This window comes from Phyllobates terribilis, unplaced genomic scaffold (assembly GCF_046119375.1).
Source record: "Phyllobates terribilis strain yellow unplaced genomic scaffold, ASM4611937v1 Scaffold_7__3_contigs__length_470593459, whole genome shotgun sequence".
In the NCBI taxonomy this organism is placed as follows: domain Eukaryota; kingdom Metazoa; phylum Chordata; class Amphibia; order Anura; family Dendrobatidae; genus Phyllobates; species Phyllobates terribilis.
The window spans coordinates 50,054,729-50,072,555 of NW_027362767.1; the positions used below are offsets into that span (position 1 = coordinate 50,054,729).

The 17,827-nt window shown below is 45.2% G+C and overlaps 1 protein-coding gene across 2 annotated transcripts in view; it reads right to left on the reverse strand.

Annotated features, from left to right (window-relative positions):
* The window catches only part of SETD3 (SET domain containing 3, actin N3(tau)-histidine methyltransferase), a 34,229-nt gene that overhangs the window by 2,278 nt on the left and 14,124 nt on the right, over positions 1 to 17,827 (reverse strand). For both annotated transcript variants that reach the window (XM_073638530.1, XM_073638528.1), the window contains exons 8-13: positions 9,399 to 9,457; positions 4,820 to 4,934; positions 3,614 to 3,688; positions 2,753 to 2,919; positions 1,265 to 1,350; positions 723 to 883 (exon numbers count right to left, since the gene is read on the reverse strand). In XM_073638530.1, coding sequence (XP_073494631.1) covers positions 723 to 883; positions 1,265 to 1,350; positions 2,753 to 2,919; positions 3,614 to 3,688; positions 4,820 to 4,934; positions 9,399 to 9,457 — 663 coding nt within the window. The remainder of the gene's footprint in view (positions 1 to 722; positions 884 to 1,264; positions 1,351 to 2,752; positions 2,920 to 3,613; positions 3,689 to 4,819; positions 4,935 to 9,398; positions 9,458 to 17,827) is intronic.

The window sequence follows — 17,827 nt, forward strand, 5'->3', positions numbered from 1 at the left end:
GACATTTCCAAGTCATGGCAGCTTAGCATGTGGCCAATATACACCATCAATATCAAAATAATGGAGTCCAACCTCTATGTTAAAGAGAATAAAAAATCACCTCGTATCCTAACTTACTGACCGTGGGTACCTACAGAAATGCAGAGAGCGTGGCTCTGAAAAATGCGGTCTCCAATGGAGCGGGGGTGCATGCGCTTGACATCTGCTCCATTTATGGTCTATGGGATGGTCAGAAAAATCCGAACAATCTCATAGACCATGAATGGAGCGAATGTCGAGCTTGTGCACCTCCATGCAAGACGGGAAAACAACAGATTTGCATTTAAAGGGAACCTGACAGCAGGTTTATGGTGCCGATGAACAGGCGCTGGCTCTATGATGTCAGCCAGGTATGTCTCTTTCATGTTGCGGCATTTCAGGAAAAAAACACTTTAAAAGCAGCTGGGAACGGAGCTGCACAGGAGACTAGTCGGTCTCTTTTTTCAGCCTGCTCCCCTGGAGTGACAGGTCTGTCCCTATAACTGCATGCAGGGAGAGACCGGTCACTCAAGGGCAACGGACGGGGAGAACCCGGCGAAATCGCAGCAATATATGAAGAAGGAACTAATGAAAAGTCTTCCAGAGAAGACAGACAGCCGGACGCCTTCTATCTCATCGGCGGCTTGATCAAACGTCAGACTCTGTGGAGGGGGCAGACATGACACCCTGGCAGCGGACTTTACCTCCACTGTAGATCTGTAGGTTTTGAGCAGCAGTGAAGCCCTCGCCTCCAAGAAGGTCCACAGCTTAATCTCATTGTCCCAGCTGACCGGAAACTCGTTATTCCCCAAGGTGAAGATCTTATCGATCGCGTGGTCGCCGATTAAATGTTCTTTCAACTCCTCTGTAAAGACGTAAAATGAAAAGGTCAGCCATGAGATCTCTTGCGCGGTGCTCTACGACGGAGCTCACGAAGGGTTAAGCGCGCGACGCTTTTATGTGACGTTAGTCCTACTACTCCCAGCATGCCCTTTGACGATTATAGAATTGCAAACATATAGGTTTAATAAGATTGATCACAAGACATGCAACATCCTCATAGGAATCGCCCCCTTTCAATACAGACTACTACTAAAAACGCTGAGGTTTCTTAGTGTCCCAAATGGCGGACCCCCCCCACCCACCCACCCACCATCTTCAGCCTCCGATTCGGCCTTATGTCTAGAGTAACAGTAAGACCCCAACAAGCATCTGTAATGTAGGTCTGTGTACACATAGATCTTACCTTCACTCATGCAGAAGACTCGCAGGAAAGCCAGGAGCTGAGCCGATATCGGAGGCTCGGTGATGTGCAGGGCGAATACACTGGACCTGTGCACAGACAACAGCATTAACACCAGGGCCGGCCACATTCATGTAATCAGAGTCCTCTCTGCGCCAACAACATGAGGAACCGATCCAGCACCGACGCTGCTTGCTCTCCACACATACCCCAAAGGTCGTATTCTCTAATCCCGTGGACCGGGAATTTTCCCAGCAAGAGCCAGTCTCCATATAAAGCCAATGGAAACATAAACTGTTGGATCATTATCTCGGATGAAGAGAGTAGTAGCGCGCAGTATGACGGTACATAAAAAAGAGGTCATTAAAAAGCACTACCCGTCAGGGCGCGTTTACTACCAATACTGGTGGTATAGCTCCTAGTAAAACAATACCCAGCTTACAGTAATGATGTGTCAGCGCTGGGACATCCAGCAAGCAAAGAAGCCTGAAAATGCATTGCCATCTTACGTGCACTGACACGCCCCCAATGTACTTCCAAGTCAATCTGCATAGGGCTCCAAAGGCTGGATCTCTCAGTGCTGGCAAAAAAGTGGTATCTAGTGCAATGTTTAACTAAACGATTTGCAGGATCCCAGTCCATGGTCCCAGAATCTGAGCCCTGTGATCCTCCTACCTGCATCCCCAAAACAAGATCAAGGTGCACACGACAGCGCGCTGGAGCAGCTAATCAGGAGAGGCGTGGGGGATGCTTTAAGGTAGGAGGAGGATCTAAGAGCTCTGGTCCGGTGGTCAAAGACTATGGACAATGGTCCTGTGAGTCCTTTTTCCTAACACTGGTCATTTGTCTTCCTACACTAGGAGCCAGCCTGCCGCATGACTGATATCAGTAGTAAAACACTTCTGACAAGTATACTGTAATTGTTCCTTACCCTCACAGGAGTAATAATGTGAAATCCATTTCTTCATCTCTTATTTCTATAATCAATACAAGCTGAAGGCCCCCGAGCCTGAGGCTGCACTACTGAGACACTGACATCATTCACACCTTTCACAGTCCTACTTGCTGAATTATTACGTTTTCCAGAAAAACCCTTAAAAAGCAATTTAATAAAAGCGACATGACTTATCTGGGGATGAAATCTCATCCTCATGTCACCACGAGCAGTTTATATAGTCTTCACCAGCACAATATAGGTTCAAAATAAGTTTCTACAGCTACGGATGCAGCAGAACCAAACTGGATATGGCTATGTGTGTCTATGTTGTAGGACCACTCACAATCAACCATGTCAGGGGACCACCCGTATGAACAGCGATCGGGCAGCCCAGTATCACGCAAATGAGCAACAAACTGTGCCAAGTGACAAAGTCAGCTCTGCTGCGTCTGAAAGTTGTGGTTGGAGCGGATACCGCGCACCCTGTAGGTTGGATGTGATGTGGCAAATGACAAACCCGCCTCTACCCTCAAGGCCGAACCCGCTGTACTTACGTAGGTATGCCAGCTCGTGCCAGGACTTCGGCCTTCATGGCATACAGCCGGTCACTCTTGCTGACGCCCAGCTTTATCTTCACTCGGTCGTGAGCGTTGTTCTCAAAGAAGAATCCGTTGTGGATGACAAACTCGGCGTTGGACCGAGTGCCGTAAAAAATGTAAATCTGGGCGTTTGGACAGAAAGAATGAGAGACGACTCAAGATTAAGAGACAGACGGTACAAAAAAGGGTAAGCAGAGACCTCTGTGGGTTTAATGGAGGGATCACGCTGCTCTGTTTATCCGACTGTGATAGCAAAATAAGAAATTATCTGCCTCCCACCCCATAAAAGTTATCGTGCGCTTTATGTGACCGCTCGCTCCATAGATGGCGTCTCGTGTCAGCCGGCCCAGACAGACAGCGGAGCCCGCACTGCCCAGCAAATAAAGCCTTAAAGGGGACATCCACCAAAAGCTGCGCTGTTCCGCTCTGTACACTCTTTAGTTCCGGTCATTGCCGGAGTTTATCAATGGGGACCCACCGAATTCTTATTGAAAGTCATCAATATCAAAGTATTCTCAAGTTTGGAAGTTATAACTTCCCAATTGCTGCCATCGAGAACCGGAGCTCTGAAGAGAAGGGAGCAGAGGCCGATCATCCATTCATTCTTACGGGAGTCCTGAAGAGCAGCCAAACTTGAGACTACCCCTTTAAGACTCATATTCATAGGAGGATATAATATAGGGGTGGTTACACCATAATGCCTATAAGTAATGGAGTAATGACAGACGCTCTCTGCGGACATCCTGAACCGCCCTTCAGCTACAATCCCGCCATGCGGCTCCCTATGTGCGAGTGCTGTCGAGAGTCAGCTCTTACCTGCTCGCCCTCCTTAAATTCCTGCAACGCCACGCACTCGCACCGGTCATCCTCTAAATTATAACCGGTAGTTATCTAAAGCAAGAGGAGAAGTAATGAATAAAGATTTCATCTCATTAGATACCATTTTACCTGAAGCAAGATGGTCTCTTTAGACGGCATAAAACATTAATGAAAATCATTCAACGTGCGACTCTGTTCCACCTGACGTGACAGGTTTGGAGCTGAATATTTTATGAAACCTACTGGGGATCACAAACGTGGCGGATTTAGAAAAAGCAGAACTGGATTCTCGCTTGACACCTGCCTTATGGAGGGAGGAAAAAAAATAAAAAATCCGGTCCCCAAGTGCGGCTGAAGACACATTTACTACTTCGGACAAGGAACCCGGGGTAGAATATACAGTCACATTTACCAAATAAAGGGGGCAGAAGGGAGGCTGAGGCTGAGTTTTAAAGGAGTTCTCCAACCTGTACATTTCCTACCTGATAGAGGGTCTCATGCTCAGCTGTTACCATTGGACAAACCTAGCAGTAAGTATTCCGTTTCCCTGCAGTGCCTCCGCAGGTGAAATGAAGTATTACACGCTGTACATACAGATTGATAGGGTGTCTGTGTAATGCAAGACTGTTTGGGTCCTACAGAACAAGAGATACGGTTCCAGAAAAGAATCCCCCCCCCCCACGCTTCAATTAAAGGGTACCTATTGTTTTCTTCAATGTTTAGTCCCTTTAATATTTAGCCTCTTCCTTAGCAGCGGATCAAGCATGGTTTTGCCCACAAGAAAAGCATGGAAGCTTAAATCCCTACTGTGGCCCCCTTTATCCTTAAGATTTGTGGCGGTCCCATGGGTAGGACCCTCATGGGACACCTACGAATCCTAAGGATGAAGGGGGCCACACAAAAGATCTGCAGGTCGGCCCCATTCACTTTATTGGGGATATGCAACCCAAAAAAAAAAAAAAGTGAAGGGGTCATGTTCTCAGGATGGTTAGTTTTATGTCGAGAAACCCTTTTTTCCCCCTAGAGTAATCTGGGCGGCAACCAACAAAGATCCCCCAAATTACAACTCCCAGGGGAACATCTATGGGAGCCGTAATGGGGCTTTGTTGGTTGACACCCCGCTGCCTAGTCAAATTATGCAGGAACTTGGGAAAGCTGGGTTATGACTGAGCTAACCAGGTACTATGGTGTCCCGTCACTTACCAGGCCATTGGTGTGATTACACATGTCCCACAACGGAATCAGCGCCAGGGTAACCCGAGATCCATCCTCGGTGGGAATCTGATTCTGTCTCGTCATGACGGATGATACAGCCCACCTGCAGCCAAGAAAAAGACCCCCAGAGGAGCGCGCATGAAGTCATGCGTATTTTATGATGGGGACGGACGGCAGAGAGTTCTGCAATGAAATGCAGAATTTACAAATCGCTATAGGCAGCTGATAAGACACCGGGGGCGATGTGCTACTTTGTAGTTATCCCTGAGAGTACAGTCCATAAATAAAATACATCAGTGATTGATGGGAGCGGCGTCCGGGGGCCAGCGGATCATTGATTTCAATAAAACATACGACATGAGAAATACTGCACGGTCAACTGTTCTGTCGCTTACCTCACAAATAATTGGCTTCTAATCAATAATAATGTGTCTGGTAATTGTTTTTTTTCCTTTTTCATTTTTTTGTATAATTTTTTTTTTTTATTATTTTTTAAAAGGAGGTGTGATGTAATTAAATTGGAAAAATAATATCCCTTGATACAGAGATTCCTTAAATGGTTGCTGTCATTTCATTAAACTTTGCATTAATCAATAATACCAGCAAATAAATAACTCATGAGCTACTTCTCCCCCCTCGCCACCTGAACTCATCATTCACTTAAAAAAAAAAAACGTCTTGGTCAAAGCAATAAGGACCGCCAGCTCACTGAGAGATCAGTTAACAGCCAACTATGGACGTTTATAGAGAGGGGAGCAGAGTTAGAAAGTCAAAAGAAGTTTTGAGCTGCTGCTTTCTAGTAAGGGATTTTTTTCTCCACCTTGTGCTAGTTTCACAGCTACAGTGCTCAGTAGTGCTGTGCATTATAGAAAAGGCTTTTATTTCACCCTAGTGCTGGATTCACAGCTACACCACTCAATAATGCTGTGTTTTGTCCTAAATGATACTGCTTTCTAGTAAGGGTTTTATGCTACCATAGTGCTGAATTCACAGGTGCAATGCTCAGTAATACTGTGTATTGCCCTAAATGCTGCAGCTTTCTAGTAAGGGTTTTATCCCACCATAGGACTGAATTCACAGCTGCAATGCTCAGTAATGCTGTGTATAGTCCTAAATGCTAACGACAGCCGTTTCGCGCCTATGAGCGCTTCAACGGGTCAAGCAGGTTTCATTGTTGTGATTTTAATGCAACAATAAAGAAGCAATTTTTATAAGTACCGGTGAGTGCCTATCTTTTTTGATATTTTACATGGACTTTCATACTTTACATAGAAGTTAATGCACCCGGTCAATAAAGCACAGGTGCCGGTTTTCTGACTCACTCTACATATTGGATATCAGTCCTAAATGCAGCTAGTCTTACTAAGCATTTTCTCTCACCATACTGCTCAGTACTGTAATATAACGTGCTCCATGCTGCCACTTTCTAGTATATGTTGAATTACACCCCAAAGCTGGATTCACAGTTATACTGCACCTGAATATATGTTACAAAGAGACAGGAGAGCAAAAATCACTTATGTCTGTGTATCAGAGACATCAGAGCAGCTGGTCTCTACCCACTAGCTCAGAGACAACTGAAAATTACAGACAGAGCCTGAAGATGGGAAAACTGCAGTATCAAAGTCATATAATGGCGTATATGGTGTGCCTCGTGTACACACAGCTTACTCTGAAAAGTCACCTAAAATGACAGAGAACCACAACTGCTAATAACGCCACCAAATTCACCGTACTCTGCGGTGGCTGTACGAAGTCCACCACCCAGCCTATAACACTAGTGCCGACTCACGCCCAACAGCAGCAAGAAACTCTCCCGCTCTCTCATAGTGTGTGATATAGATATCTATAGAATCATATCATATTATATATATATATATATATATATATATATATATATATATATATATATATATATATATATATATATATATATATATATATATATATATATATATATATATATATATATATATATATATATATATATATATATATATATTATATATATATATACATATACATACACACACACACACACACACACACACACACACACACAGTACAGACCAAAAGTTTGGACACACCTTCTCATTTAAAGATTTTTCTGTATTTTCAGGACTATGAAAATTGTACATTCACACTGAAGGCATCAAAACTATGAATTGACACATGTGGAATTATATACTTAACAAAAAAGTGTGAGACAACTGAAAATATGTCTTATATTCTAGGTTATTCACAGTAGCCACCTTTTACTTTGATGACTGCTTTGCACACTCTTGGCATTCTCTTGATGAGCTTCAAGAGGTAGTCACCGGAAATGGTTTTCACTTCACAGGTGTGCCCTGTCAGGTTTAATAAGTGGGATTTCTTGCCTTATAAATGGGGTTGGGACCATCAGTTGTGTTGTGCAGAAGTCAGGTGGATACACAGCTGATAGTCCTGTCCTACTGAATAGACTGTTAGAATTTGTATTATGGCAAGAAAAAAGCAGCTAAGTAAAGAAAAACGAGTGGCCATCATTACTTTAAGAAATGAAGGTCAGTCAGTCCGAAAAATTGGGAAAACTTTGAAAGTGTCCGAAAGTGCAGTTGCAAAAACCATCAAGCGCTACAAAGAAACTGGCTCACATGAGGACCGCCCCAGGAAAGGAAGACCAAGAGTCACCTCTGCTTCTGAGGATAAGTTTATCTGAGTCACCAGCCTCAGAAATCGCAGGTTAACAGCAGATCAGATTAGAGACCAGGTCAATGCCACACATAGTTCTAGCAGCAGACACCTCTCTACAACAACTGTTAAGAGGAGACTTTGTGCAGCAGGCCTTCATGGTAAAATAGCTGCTAGGAAACCACTGCTAAGGACTGGCAACAAGCAGAAGAGACTTGTTTGGGCTAAAGAACACAAGGAATGGACATTAGACCAGTGGAAATCTGTGCTTTGGTCTGATGAGTCCAAATTTGAGATCTTTGGTTCCAACCACCGTGTCTTTGTGCGATGCAGAAAAGGTGAACGGATGGACTCTACATGCCTGGTTCCCACCGTGAAGCATGGAGGAGGAGGTGTGATGGTGTGGGGGAGCTTTGCTGGTGACACTGTTGGGGATTTATTCAAAATTGAAGGCATACTGAACCAGCATGGCTACCACAGCATCTTGCAGCGGCATGCTATTCCATCCGGTTTGCGTTTAGTTGGACCATCATTTATTTTTCAACAGGACAATGACCCCAAACACACCTCCAGGCTGTGTAAGGGCTATTTGACCAAGAAGGAGAGTGATGGGGTGCTACGCCAGATGACCTGGCCTCCACAGTCACCTGAACCCAATCGAGATGGTTTGGGGTGAGCTGGACCGCAGAGTGAAGGCAAAAGGGCCAACAAGTGCTAAGCATCTCTGGGAACTCCTTCAAGATTGTTGGAAGACCATTTCCGGTGACTACCTCTTGAAGCTCATCAAGAGAATGCTAAGAGTGTGCAAAGCAGTCATCAAAGCAAGAGGTGGCTACTTTGAAGAACCTAGAATATAAGACATATTTTCAGTTGTTTCACACTTTTTTGTTAAGTATATAATTCCACATGTGTTAATTCATAGTTTTGATGCCTTCAGTGTGAATGTACAATTTTCATAGTCCTGAAAATACAGAAAAATCTTTAAATGAGAAGGTGTGTCCAAACTTTTGGTCTGTACTGTGCATATATATATATACACACACACACACTTGTATTTTTTTTAAATCATAAGCACTTTACTAGCAGATGATCACTATATTAAACTTTTATCAAAATCTGATCTCACTATCAGCCCTTAGGTGGGTGCATGTGATCTACACCTGTATTCGTGTTTGATTTTTCTAGACCTGATTTACCTTTTGTCTATATGAAAAATGTAAGGGTTGACGTTTCTCCTTACGGAGAGTGCCAGACCAGCTCGGGCACGTCAAGGTAAGGAGGCTTATTCGCCATGCAATGCTCCTCTGGGATATTTAATATGCAAATTGCCTCTTCAGAGAAAAAGAGGACTTGAACTCTATAGCGCCACCTATTGGAAGCAGCAATCCTACAAGTCACAATCAACCCTTTAACGAGTCGTGCAATATGACCTAGGATAAAAGTCAAATCAGAATCTCAATTTGCAGACACGGTGTTTCGGGCTGTTGGCCCTCGTCAGTGCAAAGTATGAGATCTGATTTGGCTGGGAGAGAGGCTCTGGACTGAGGTCTAAGGCCAATCGGTGGCGCTATAGAGTACAAGTCCTCTTTTTCTCTGAAGAGGCAATTTGCGTATGAAAAATGTAATAAACTACAGCTAAAAAAAATAAAAATAAAATAACATCACATTTCTCCAAAGCACGAAGAACGAACCCCTAGCTGAAGGACTTGCCTCTTTTTTTTTTTTTTAAATTACTTCAATTACGTAGCAGTCTCCCCACTAAATAAATCTAAAAATGGGCAGAGATCGAGAGATATAATATAATATAATACAATATAATATAATATATGTCTTGCTGTAAATATAAGAAACACAAAAATAAAAAAATACAATAAAAAAAGGTTATAAAATAACCAACCTGTAGTCGTCGAACGTGAAGGCATCCTTTAGGGGCAGCTTGCTGGCATTGGGATGAGTCTGCGATTCCAGAAGAAAGAAAAAAATAAAAAAATATTAAAAAGAGAAAAACGTCAGAAATTGCTAAGCAAAATTTCATAATTTAGCTTCCTAACAAGAGCCAAATGAAACAGGAGGTGCCCAGAAACGTTACGCAGGGATCATCGTGCTATTATGTTCTCATATATCAATGTCAACTTAATTTGTTGTGCCCAGCAGCTCCCATTAATCTGCGTCTCCGGATTCTGAGACAGAACTCGCAGGCAACGCAGATTTAACAATATGAGGTGGACGCTATGGACAGGGAAGCGGCCATCATTTATACATGTCAGCCAGGAAACAAGAATTAATTAGGCATTTCAGCTTACGCTCTCTAAACAAATGTTTCACACGATTTTTTTTTCTTTTTCTTCTTCCTTCCTCATAAAAAAATTATTACATTTTTTTTTAATTTCACACCATAGCAGACACCCAAAATAAAAAAAATTGTTCTAAAGCCAAAACCAGGCTAAATGGTAGCCCGTACAAACCAATGGGGTGGTAGATCTCATTTGTCAGAGACTCTTTGGCAGAAGAAAGCTGTTGCCTGATTGGTTGACCAGACACAATAAACCCATTTCATTTTTGGCTTTGGAGCATTTTATTTTTTTTTTTTGTCTTAGGACACAATCTTTCCAACGTATACCTCCGACAGCCTTTTTACCTGAAATCCTGGAAATCATTTGATTAGTCATGTGATCACTGACTACAGGTTGGCGTGAAGCACCAGGGTCCGCAGTGTCTTAGGAGCCCACTCTGCCCAAGATTCAAATCTATGACATCCACCATACGTGTAGGGGGATCTGTACACTGAATATATACGGCAGGCTCAGCACCTGAGCCCACTCCATACAGTGTGGTGCCGACTGTGTGCTGCTGATGGCACCCAAGACTGACTGCTGCGGTCAATAGTAACAGCGGCAATTAAAGAGGAAAGAAACAGCAGATGATGTCCTGTTCTGACCGCCCCATTGGATCCCCACAACATGACTGCAGGGTGTTAACAGCATTGTAATGGCAGCTTGGAGGTGGGGGGCTATTGATGGCCCAATAATTACAGTATTGCTGTGTATTTCACAAGTGATCAATAATGAAGGGAAAAAAAAAATAATATTTATAATGATTAATTCTATAAATTAATTATATTTTTTTATTATTATTTCTATAAATTCAATATTAATTGTACAAATTAATAAATCTATACATATATGTATTGATTTATAACTATTTAATTTATAGAATTATTATAATAAATAAAATATATAAAAAAGGACATTAAATTATATATTAAATAATTATAATATATGAATATAATGATTATTTTATTTCATTATTACTATTTTTATTATCATTATATTCATATATTATAATTATTTAATATATAATTTAATTATAAAATAATTTCATTAGAATATATGAATATAATGATAATAAAAATAGTAATAATGAAATAAAATAAACATAATAATAAAGTTGATATCATACCCCTTCCCTGGGAAGCAACATATACAAACTAACATGTCTGGTAACCAATCTACTTAACCGTATCATAAATGCTATGATATGTTACGCCAAATGGGATAGAAAAAAAATATATATATATCAGACCCCAAAATGGTAAAGATAAAAAAAAAAAATTACAGCTCATAGCACAAAAAACACAAAAAAAAGGCCGTGATATTAAGCTGTCAGCAGAATTAAAAAAGTATAAAATAAAAAGAAATATAAAAGAAATATACTGCCCATATTGCCCGCACACACGTGGAGCCGCGCTGCGGGTAGAGATCAACTTCCGCCTCGTTTTCCCTTACACAACTATTCGGACAGATCGGTCATTGACTATAGCCAGGCATTTATGGGTTAAATCCCAAAAATGACTGCCGTCCCCCCTTCAAGAACCTGATTAGGGACCCCCCCCCCATAATATATTACTATGAACCCGAGGAGGATTCCCACGATAGTCGTCCTCCCAGAGGTGGATAGTAAGGTCCTTAGTGTCCCCTGTTGGCGGTTCTCCGCGCGGTGGCCCTATAAGCCGCGCTCCGGCCTTTGGTGGAGGCCGCGCGCTCTTGTTATGCTGCAGAATGTAATCAAACACTTCTGCCTGGCGGAGAGGAGATGTGCGTGTACGGGGAGGCCTCCCACCACTGTTAATGAAGCCCCTGTGTCGTCCCCGGTTTTCCTCCTGATGCATTAGCATCTGGAGTGCGCGGTAATTTATCATCCCTCACTGTAATGTACTCGCTGGCACCGCGTGCAGGACAGTAGGGGATGAGGCAAAAGTGGCTCAAACTATAAATCAATTATAAAACAAAAGCCGGAGCTCACTGAGCAATTTGAGGAAAATTATACACTGCAAGACTGCCAATTGGGTGGGAGATCTCCGTGGAGCCTTCTCCCACCCACACCTTGCCACTCTCCTATAACCCTTTCATTCCCGCCACTCTGAAAATGTAACCCATTAGTGTCACATTAAGTCCTCGTGAAACTACAACTACCATTTGGGCATGAAATAGAAAGCGAGTCACCTGGTTGAAAACCACCTCCTTGGTGTCAGAAAATAAAAACTGGAGGAGCGGTGCAAGCTATTAAATTGTGTGCAAGTCATACAACTAGGCAGCACATGTAAGGTCAGGCGGCTGCCATAAGCCTGTACATTTATGTTGTGGTGAGAACCTCAGCCAGGTAGCACATGTAAGGTCAGGCGGCTGCCATAAGCCTGTACATTTATGTTGTGGTGAGAACCTCAGCCAGGTAGCACATGTAAGGTCAGGCGGCTGCCATAAGCCTGTACATTTATGTTGTGGTGAGAACCATCAGCCAGGTAGCACATGTAAGGTCAGGCGGCTGCCATAAGCCTGTACATTTATGTTGTGGTGAGAACCATCAGCCAGGCAGCACATGTAAGGTCAGGCGGCTGCCATAAGCCTGTACATTTATGTTGTGGTGAGAACCATCAGCCAGGTAGCACATGTAAGGTCAGGCAGCTGCCATAAGCCTGTACATTTATATTGTGGTGAGAACCATCAATGAAGCAGCAGCAGAAAAGAGGACAAACATGGCAACAGTATACGAAAGACAGACATAAATGACAATTTCCTTAGGATCAGATTAGAGGCCCGAGGAGAAGGTGCCGGCCTCTAGAAGACCCTCATACACATTACATAGCAGTCGGCTAACCGCATGCACAGAGCGGAGGGTCCCTGTACTCTCTACCGGAAGGTTGATGCTAGACTCCTCAGGCAGTGCCCGCTGAACAATAAGGATTGACTTTTGATAAAAGGATCAAGTCGCTGGACTATCCCCAGATATCACTGATGGGGGACAGTCGGGAGACCCCCATACACATTAGACTGTCTGCTGATATCAGTGGGTTTGGAGGACTTGAGTCATATCTGTATGGAGGCCTTTAGCAGGTGAAAGTCATAGACTGTGCACAGAGCTGGTCACAGATCACATACGGCATTCACGTGCCCGCCATTACCAGGGCACGTAGGGGAAGTCCTGGCGGAGCAGCTCCCGGTCATCCTGTGCGTGTAGAGTCACACAGATCTATCCGCTCTCACAGGTGACAAACTGCAGCCAACACACGCCGGCCATATGTGTGCGGAGGGGGATGGGCAGAGGCACGGCACCAAATGTCTGCACATCAGACCCATGTGTAGCAGAGCTGAACCTGTCGTTTAACTCTTCTGATACAGGGTGATGTGAAGAGACGTGATCAATGGGATCCTGCTGGTACTGGGAACATTGCTGACACCAGCTCCCATCCCCTGCAAACACGGCTGCGGCACGGCGATGGGTTGCTGTAGCCGTCACTGCCATCTTGGTACTCCAGTGAAGCCAGGCACAACGCCGGGCTTCACAGGACGTCAATCTCACTATATGCACAAGTGATCGAATATAATCAGTGCTGAAGATCCCTTAGGGGAGCCAGGACTAAAGTGGGGGGAAAAAATGAAAAGTTTTTAAAAATATTTCGGAGGAAAAAAAAAAAAAGTAACAAAAGTTCAAATCCCCTCCTTTATGAATAAAAGAAGTAAAAAAAAGGTTATTGCGGCAAGTACAATCGAAATATAAGAAACTGTTTAATCTGCCATAAAGCAAAAATAGAGTAGAAATGCCGTCCGTTCCTTCAGTTAGTCCCCCAGTTAGCGAGAAATCACCTTTTAAATAAATATGCAAATGAGGCTTAAGTGCTTTGGGTGTTACAAAGCACTTCCCAAGCTTTCATTTCTCGGCCTCTATTCCTCACCGGGCGCAGCCTCCTCCTTCTCCTGTGCGACTTCACACAGCGACTTCTCGGCAACAGAGCAAATTGTCTCATCAGAGAGGAAAAGAACTAGAACTCTAGCGCCACCTACAGGAAGTAGCAATCCTAAAAGTCAATATTGACTCCGTAACGAGCCTTGCCACATGACTTAGGATAAAAGCCAAAATCAAAATCTCTATTTGCAGAAACTGTGTTTCGGGGTACTGCCCCTCATCAGTGCAAAGTGTGAGATCTGGTTTGGCTGATTGAGAGGCATCTGGCCGGTATCCAAGGGGTAAGGTTTCTCCGTGCGGAGACAGAGGAATGAACTGACAAGCTGCCGGGATGGATGGACTTGTCTTTGCAAGATCTATGTGCACATGTAAACAGTTTGGGGGTGAAATCAAGCAGAAGTTCCCATTAAGGGGTTAATGTTGATAAATCCCCTATTAGGACTCCGCAGGGCAATGCGCTCTCACACTGGGGCACACTGGCCGGACAATAGCAATGGCACTACTTAGCGATGACGGGGGTCCCACCAGCATGAACCCCTTTTTAAAGAACCATCTAGGAAAGGGAAGTTTCTGGACACCGGGGGAGCGACCCGGCAGTGACGGACACCGGGGGAGCGACCCGGCAGTGACGGACACCGGGGGAGCGACCCGGCAGTGACGGACACCGGGGGAGCGACCCGGCAGTGACGGACACCGGGGGAGCGACCCGGCAGTGACGGACACCGGGGGAGCGACCCGGCAGTGACGGACACCGGGGGAGCGACCCGGCAGTGACGGACACCGGGGGAGCGACCCGGCAGTGACGGACACCGGGGGAGCGACCCGGCAGTGACGGACACCGGGGGAGCGACCCGGCAGTGACGGACACCGGGGGAGCGACCCGGCAGTGACGGACACCGGGGGAGCGACCCGGCAGTGACGGACACCGGGGGAGCGACCCGGCAGTGACGGACACCGGGGGAGCGACCCGGCAGTGACGGACACCGGGGGAGCCCCCTGCAGTGATGGACACCGGGGGAGCGACCCTGCAGTGATGGACACCGGGGGAGCGACCCGGCAGTGATGGACACCGGGGGAGCGACCCGGCAGTGACGGACACCGGGGGAGCGACCCTGCAGTGATGGACACCGGGGGAGCGACCCTGCAGTGATGGACACCGGGGGGGTGCCTGGAAGCGCCGGACACCGGGGGAGCGACCAGTCGTCTGCACACGGCTTCAGTACACAGCAAATATTTTCCTTCATTACACAGACACATGGCGACGACTCGGAGTCCGTCCCGGAGATCACCAACTGGTCACAGGGTGAGCGGATGGCACATTAATATACAATATTCCTCCGGGCGGTAATTTATAAGATGCAACCAGGTGAATCCAATGTACAGTGATAGCTCACACACTGGAAAATTCCTTTAATCCGGAGAAACCTCCGGGGATCAGGAAAGCATCAGCAGACTGCTATCTGCAGCAAATCCAGATGTAAATCTGCAGCAGCGCACTGAATGGGCCGGTCCCAGAGCTCGCTGAAACAAGAGCCGCAGCAAATACGCAATGTGTGAACTTCTGCTTGAAGAGCTCAGGCTCCCCCTATCTGGCCTGCGATACAGTCATATAGGAGACCTGCGGCCGGGCTGGGATTACTGCGGCCAAAGCTCGGATCCTATAGTACGGAGGCGAGAACTCGGCCATATTCTGAGCTTCTACAAAGAGTGTCTTTAGTTTTGGGTAATTAGTAGCCTCCATATATCAATCCTAAATATTAATCCCCAGCACAGTAAACAGATGACATTTTACTGTATAAATGATAAAAAGACAAGAGACGGACGTTGTTTATACCTGGAAACTATTGTGGAGTAGAAAAAAAAAAGAAAAAAAAGAGTGCTGGAGGATTCAATGGGGATTTACTGTGAGCGCTCATTGGTGTCATTCTACTGCCACCTGGTGGCCGGATGCGGCATTCCCCTGCAGCCTATAAAGGCCCTCACGAAGGACGATGCCGGCAATACTCAGTATTTGGGGTTTGCACCCTCTTCATTACAGCTGCTCCGTGCTGCCGTTAACTCTATAGTTGCTGCCTTCCTGTATCTTGAGGGTTAATGGGACTTTAATTCCTTTCTGCCATCGCGTTTCAGTAGCATCTCAGGAGCGGGGGAGGGAACGGCAGGAGAGGTTTACGAGATGATAAATCCATTTTTTATTAAATGAGAGCCCCCTGTACGACACCGGAAAGTCATTTAGAAAACAGCGATAGTCGGCCACATGTGGGGTCCGGCTCCCCCCACCGCCTCGTAATCACAAGGATAAATGGAGGCGTTTATATATTACCTATGGGATCCTCCGGCTGCTGCAAACGATACATTTTACCAGGCTACTTTCAGATTATCAGATTTTCTGGACTATCAGATGCCAAAATTAAAAGATATTAATACGATTGTTTGCTCTAGGAACGCCAGTCACGATGACCAGGACTGGCTGTCTCAAGTGCAAATATTTTAGGAAAATCGCTCGTAATACAATTCCTTAAAAATATATTTTTAAAAAATGTAAAAATCTTCAAAAAAACAGCGCCACCCCTGTCCAGTGGATTAGTCGGGTATTGCAGCACAGCCCGATTTACGTTATTGCTGCAATACCAGACACAGCCACGGCCAGGAGTCTCCACTGTGGAGTTCCCCTTGAAGCCGCCGGCCCCCCGCTTCCATACGAAGAATGGGAAGTTAAGCCGTGGTGCCCTGACAGGAGGCATTAATCCCCGCGTCTCTCATCGAGTCTTTGAAACTTTTACACATGTAAGTGCCGCAGTCGCAATCTCCCCTTACAAGCGGCAGAACACAAGGTTGGGGGGAGAGGAGCAGTGCGAATATCAAGCGTCTTCCTGGGGACGTGAAGCGTCCGCCTGCATTACACCTCGATAAGACGAGCAGGACGCGGCTGCTTATCGGGAGGCGCCGCAGCAGCCGCCGGAGTATCAGGGATGATGAATGGAGGAGGCCCAGGGAACGGCGATTATGTGATTCCCCGGTCGCGCACACGTGGAGGCGGCTGATGCTCGGAGACATGACTAATATTTGGAAGGTGTAAGGGGCGATGGGATGATGGAGCACCGAGCGCGGGAACACACCGCACCGCCGCCGTACATTCTCATCATTATGCTAAATCTTGTTCCCCGTCTTGGGAGCCATGTAAGAAGTTTCACTCAGGACAGGATGAAGCTGGAAAGTTTATAGAAAAAAAAAAAAGAGGCCTAACGACTTTTAAAGGGCAATTACTGGGGTCCAACTTCCGAGACCCCTCGTTCTGCCGAGCACATGCACCACCGCGCTATTCATTCTCTTTAATAGTGGTACCGGAGGACCCCTTTAATACCCCATTTTAGTAAATTCTTATATGAAAAGATGCCTCCGAATGTTTTTTTTTTTTTTTAAAGATATAAAAACAGTTCCTGTTATTCTTCCTGCAAATCTACAATTGACCACGCAACAGTTTTGCCATGTAGCCCCAGAGATTGCAAAATAGCAGTGAAAAGCAGGCAAATGGACTCGCGCAGCGACTCACAAGGTACAACTGATTCGCCAAAAGTTGGACCAGCTGGACTTTTTGCGCCTTGCTTGCCGCGGGCACAGTACCTGCGGGTCACAGCGCCAGCCTGTTCACCTGCATTACGCTGCCATGTAGCAGCAGCACACGGCAATTTCTGGCCGCCCAACTGGGTCGCTGCCAAAATTGCAGTATAGCCCGAACTTTATTTGTTCCAGGAAGAATAACAGAGGAACCTTTTATAAGAAAAGAGATTCTTCAGAATTGTTATTTTAGAGAGATACAGGAGTTTACTAAAATGGAAAGTTCAGGGAATCAAAGGGATCCTCTTTAAATAAAGGACACACAGCCCTTCAACGAGGAGGAGTTACTTCTAGTCGACAGAGTATTTATATATTTCTAGGAGGAATAACAGAGGAATAGTTCTTAAAATGAAAAAAATAAAAATAAAAAGCTCCAGACTTTATAAGGAAACACATATTTAGAGTCAGCAGTAAATCTTTTATTTTGAGGGCATCTCCAGGAGTCCCATACAGAATGATCGGGGCAGC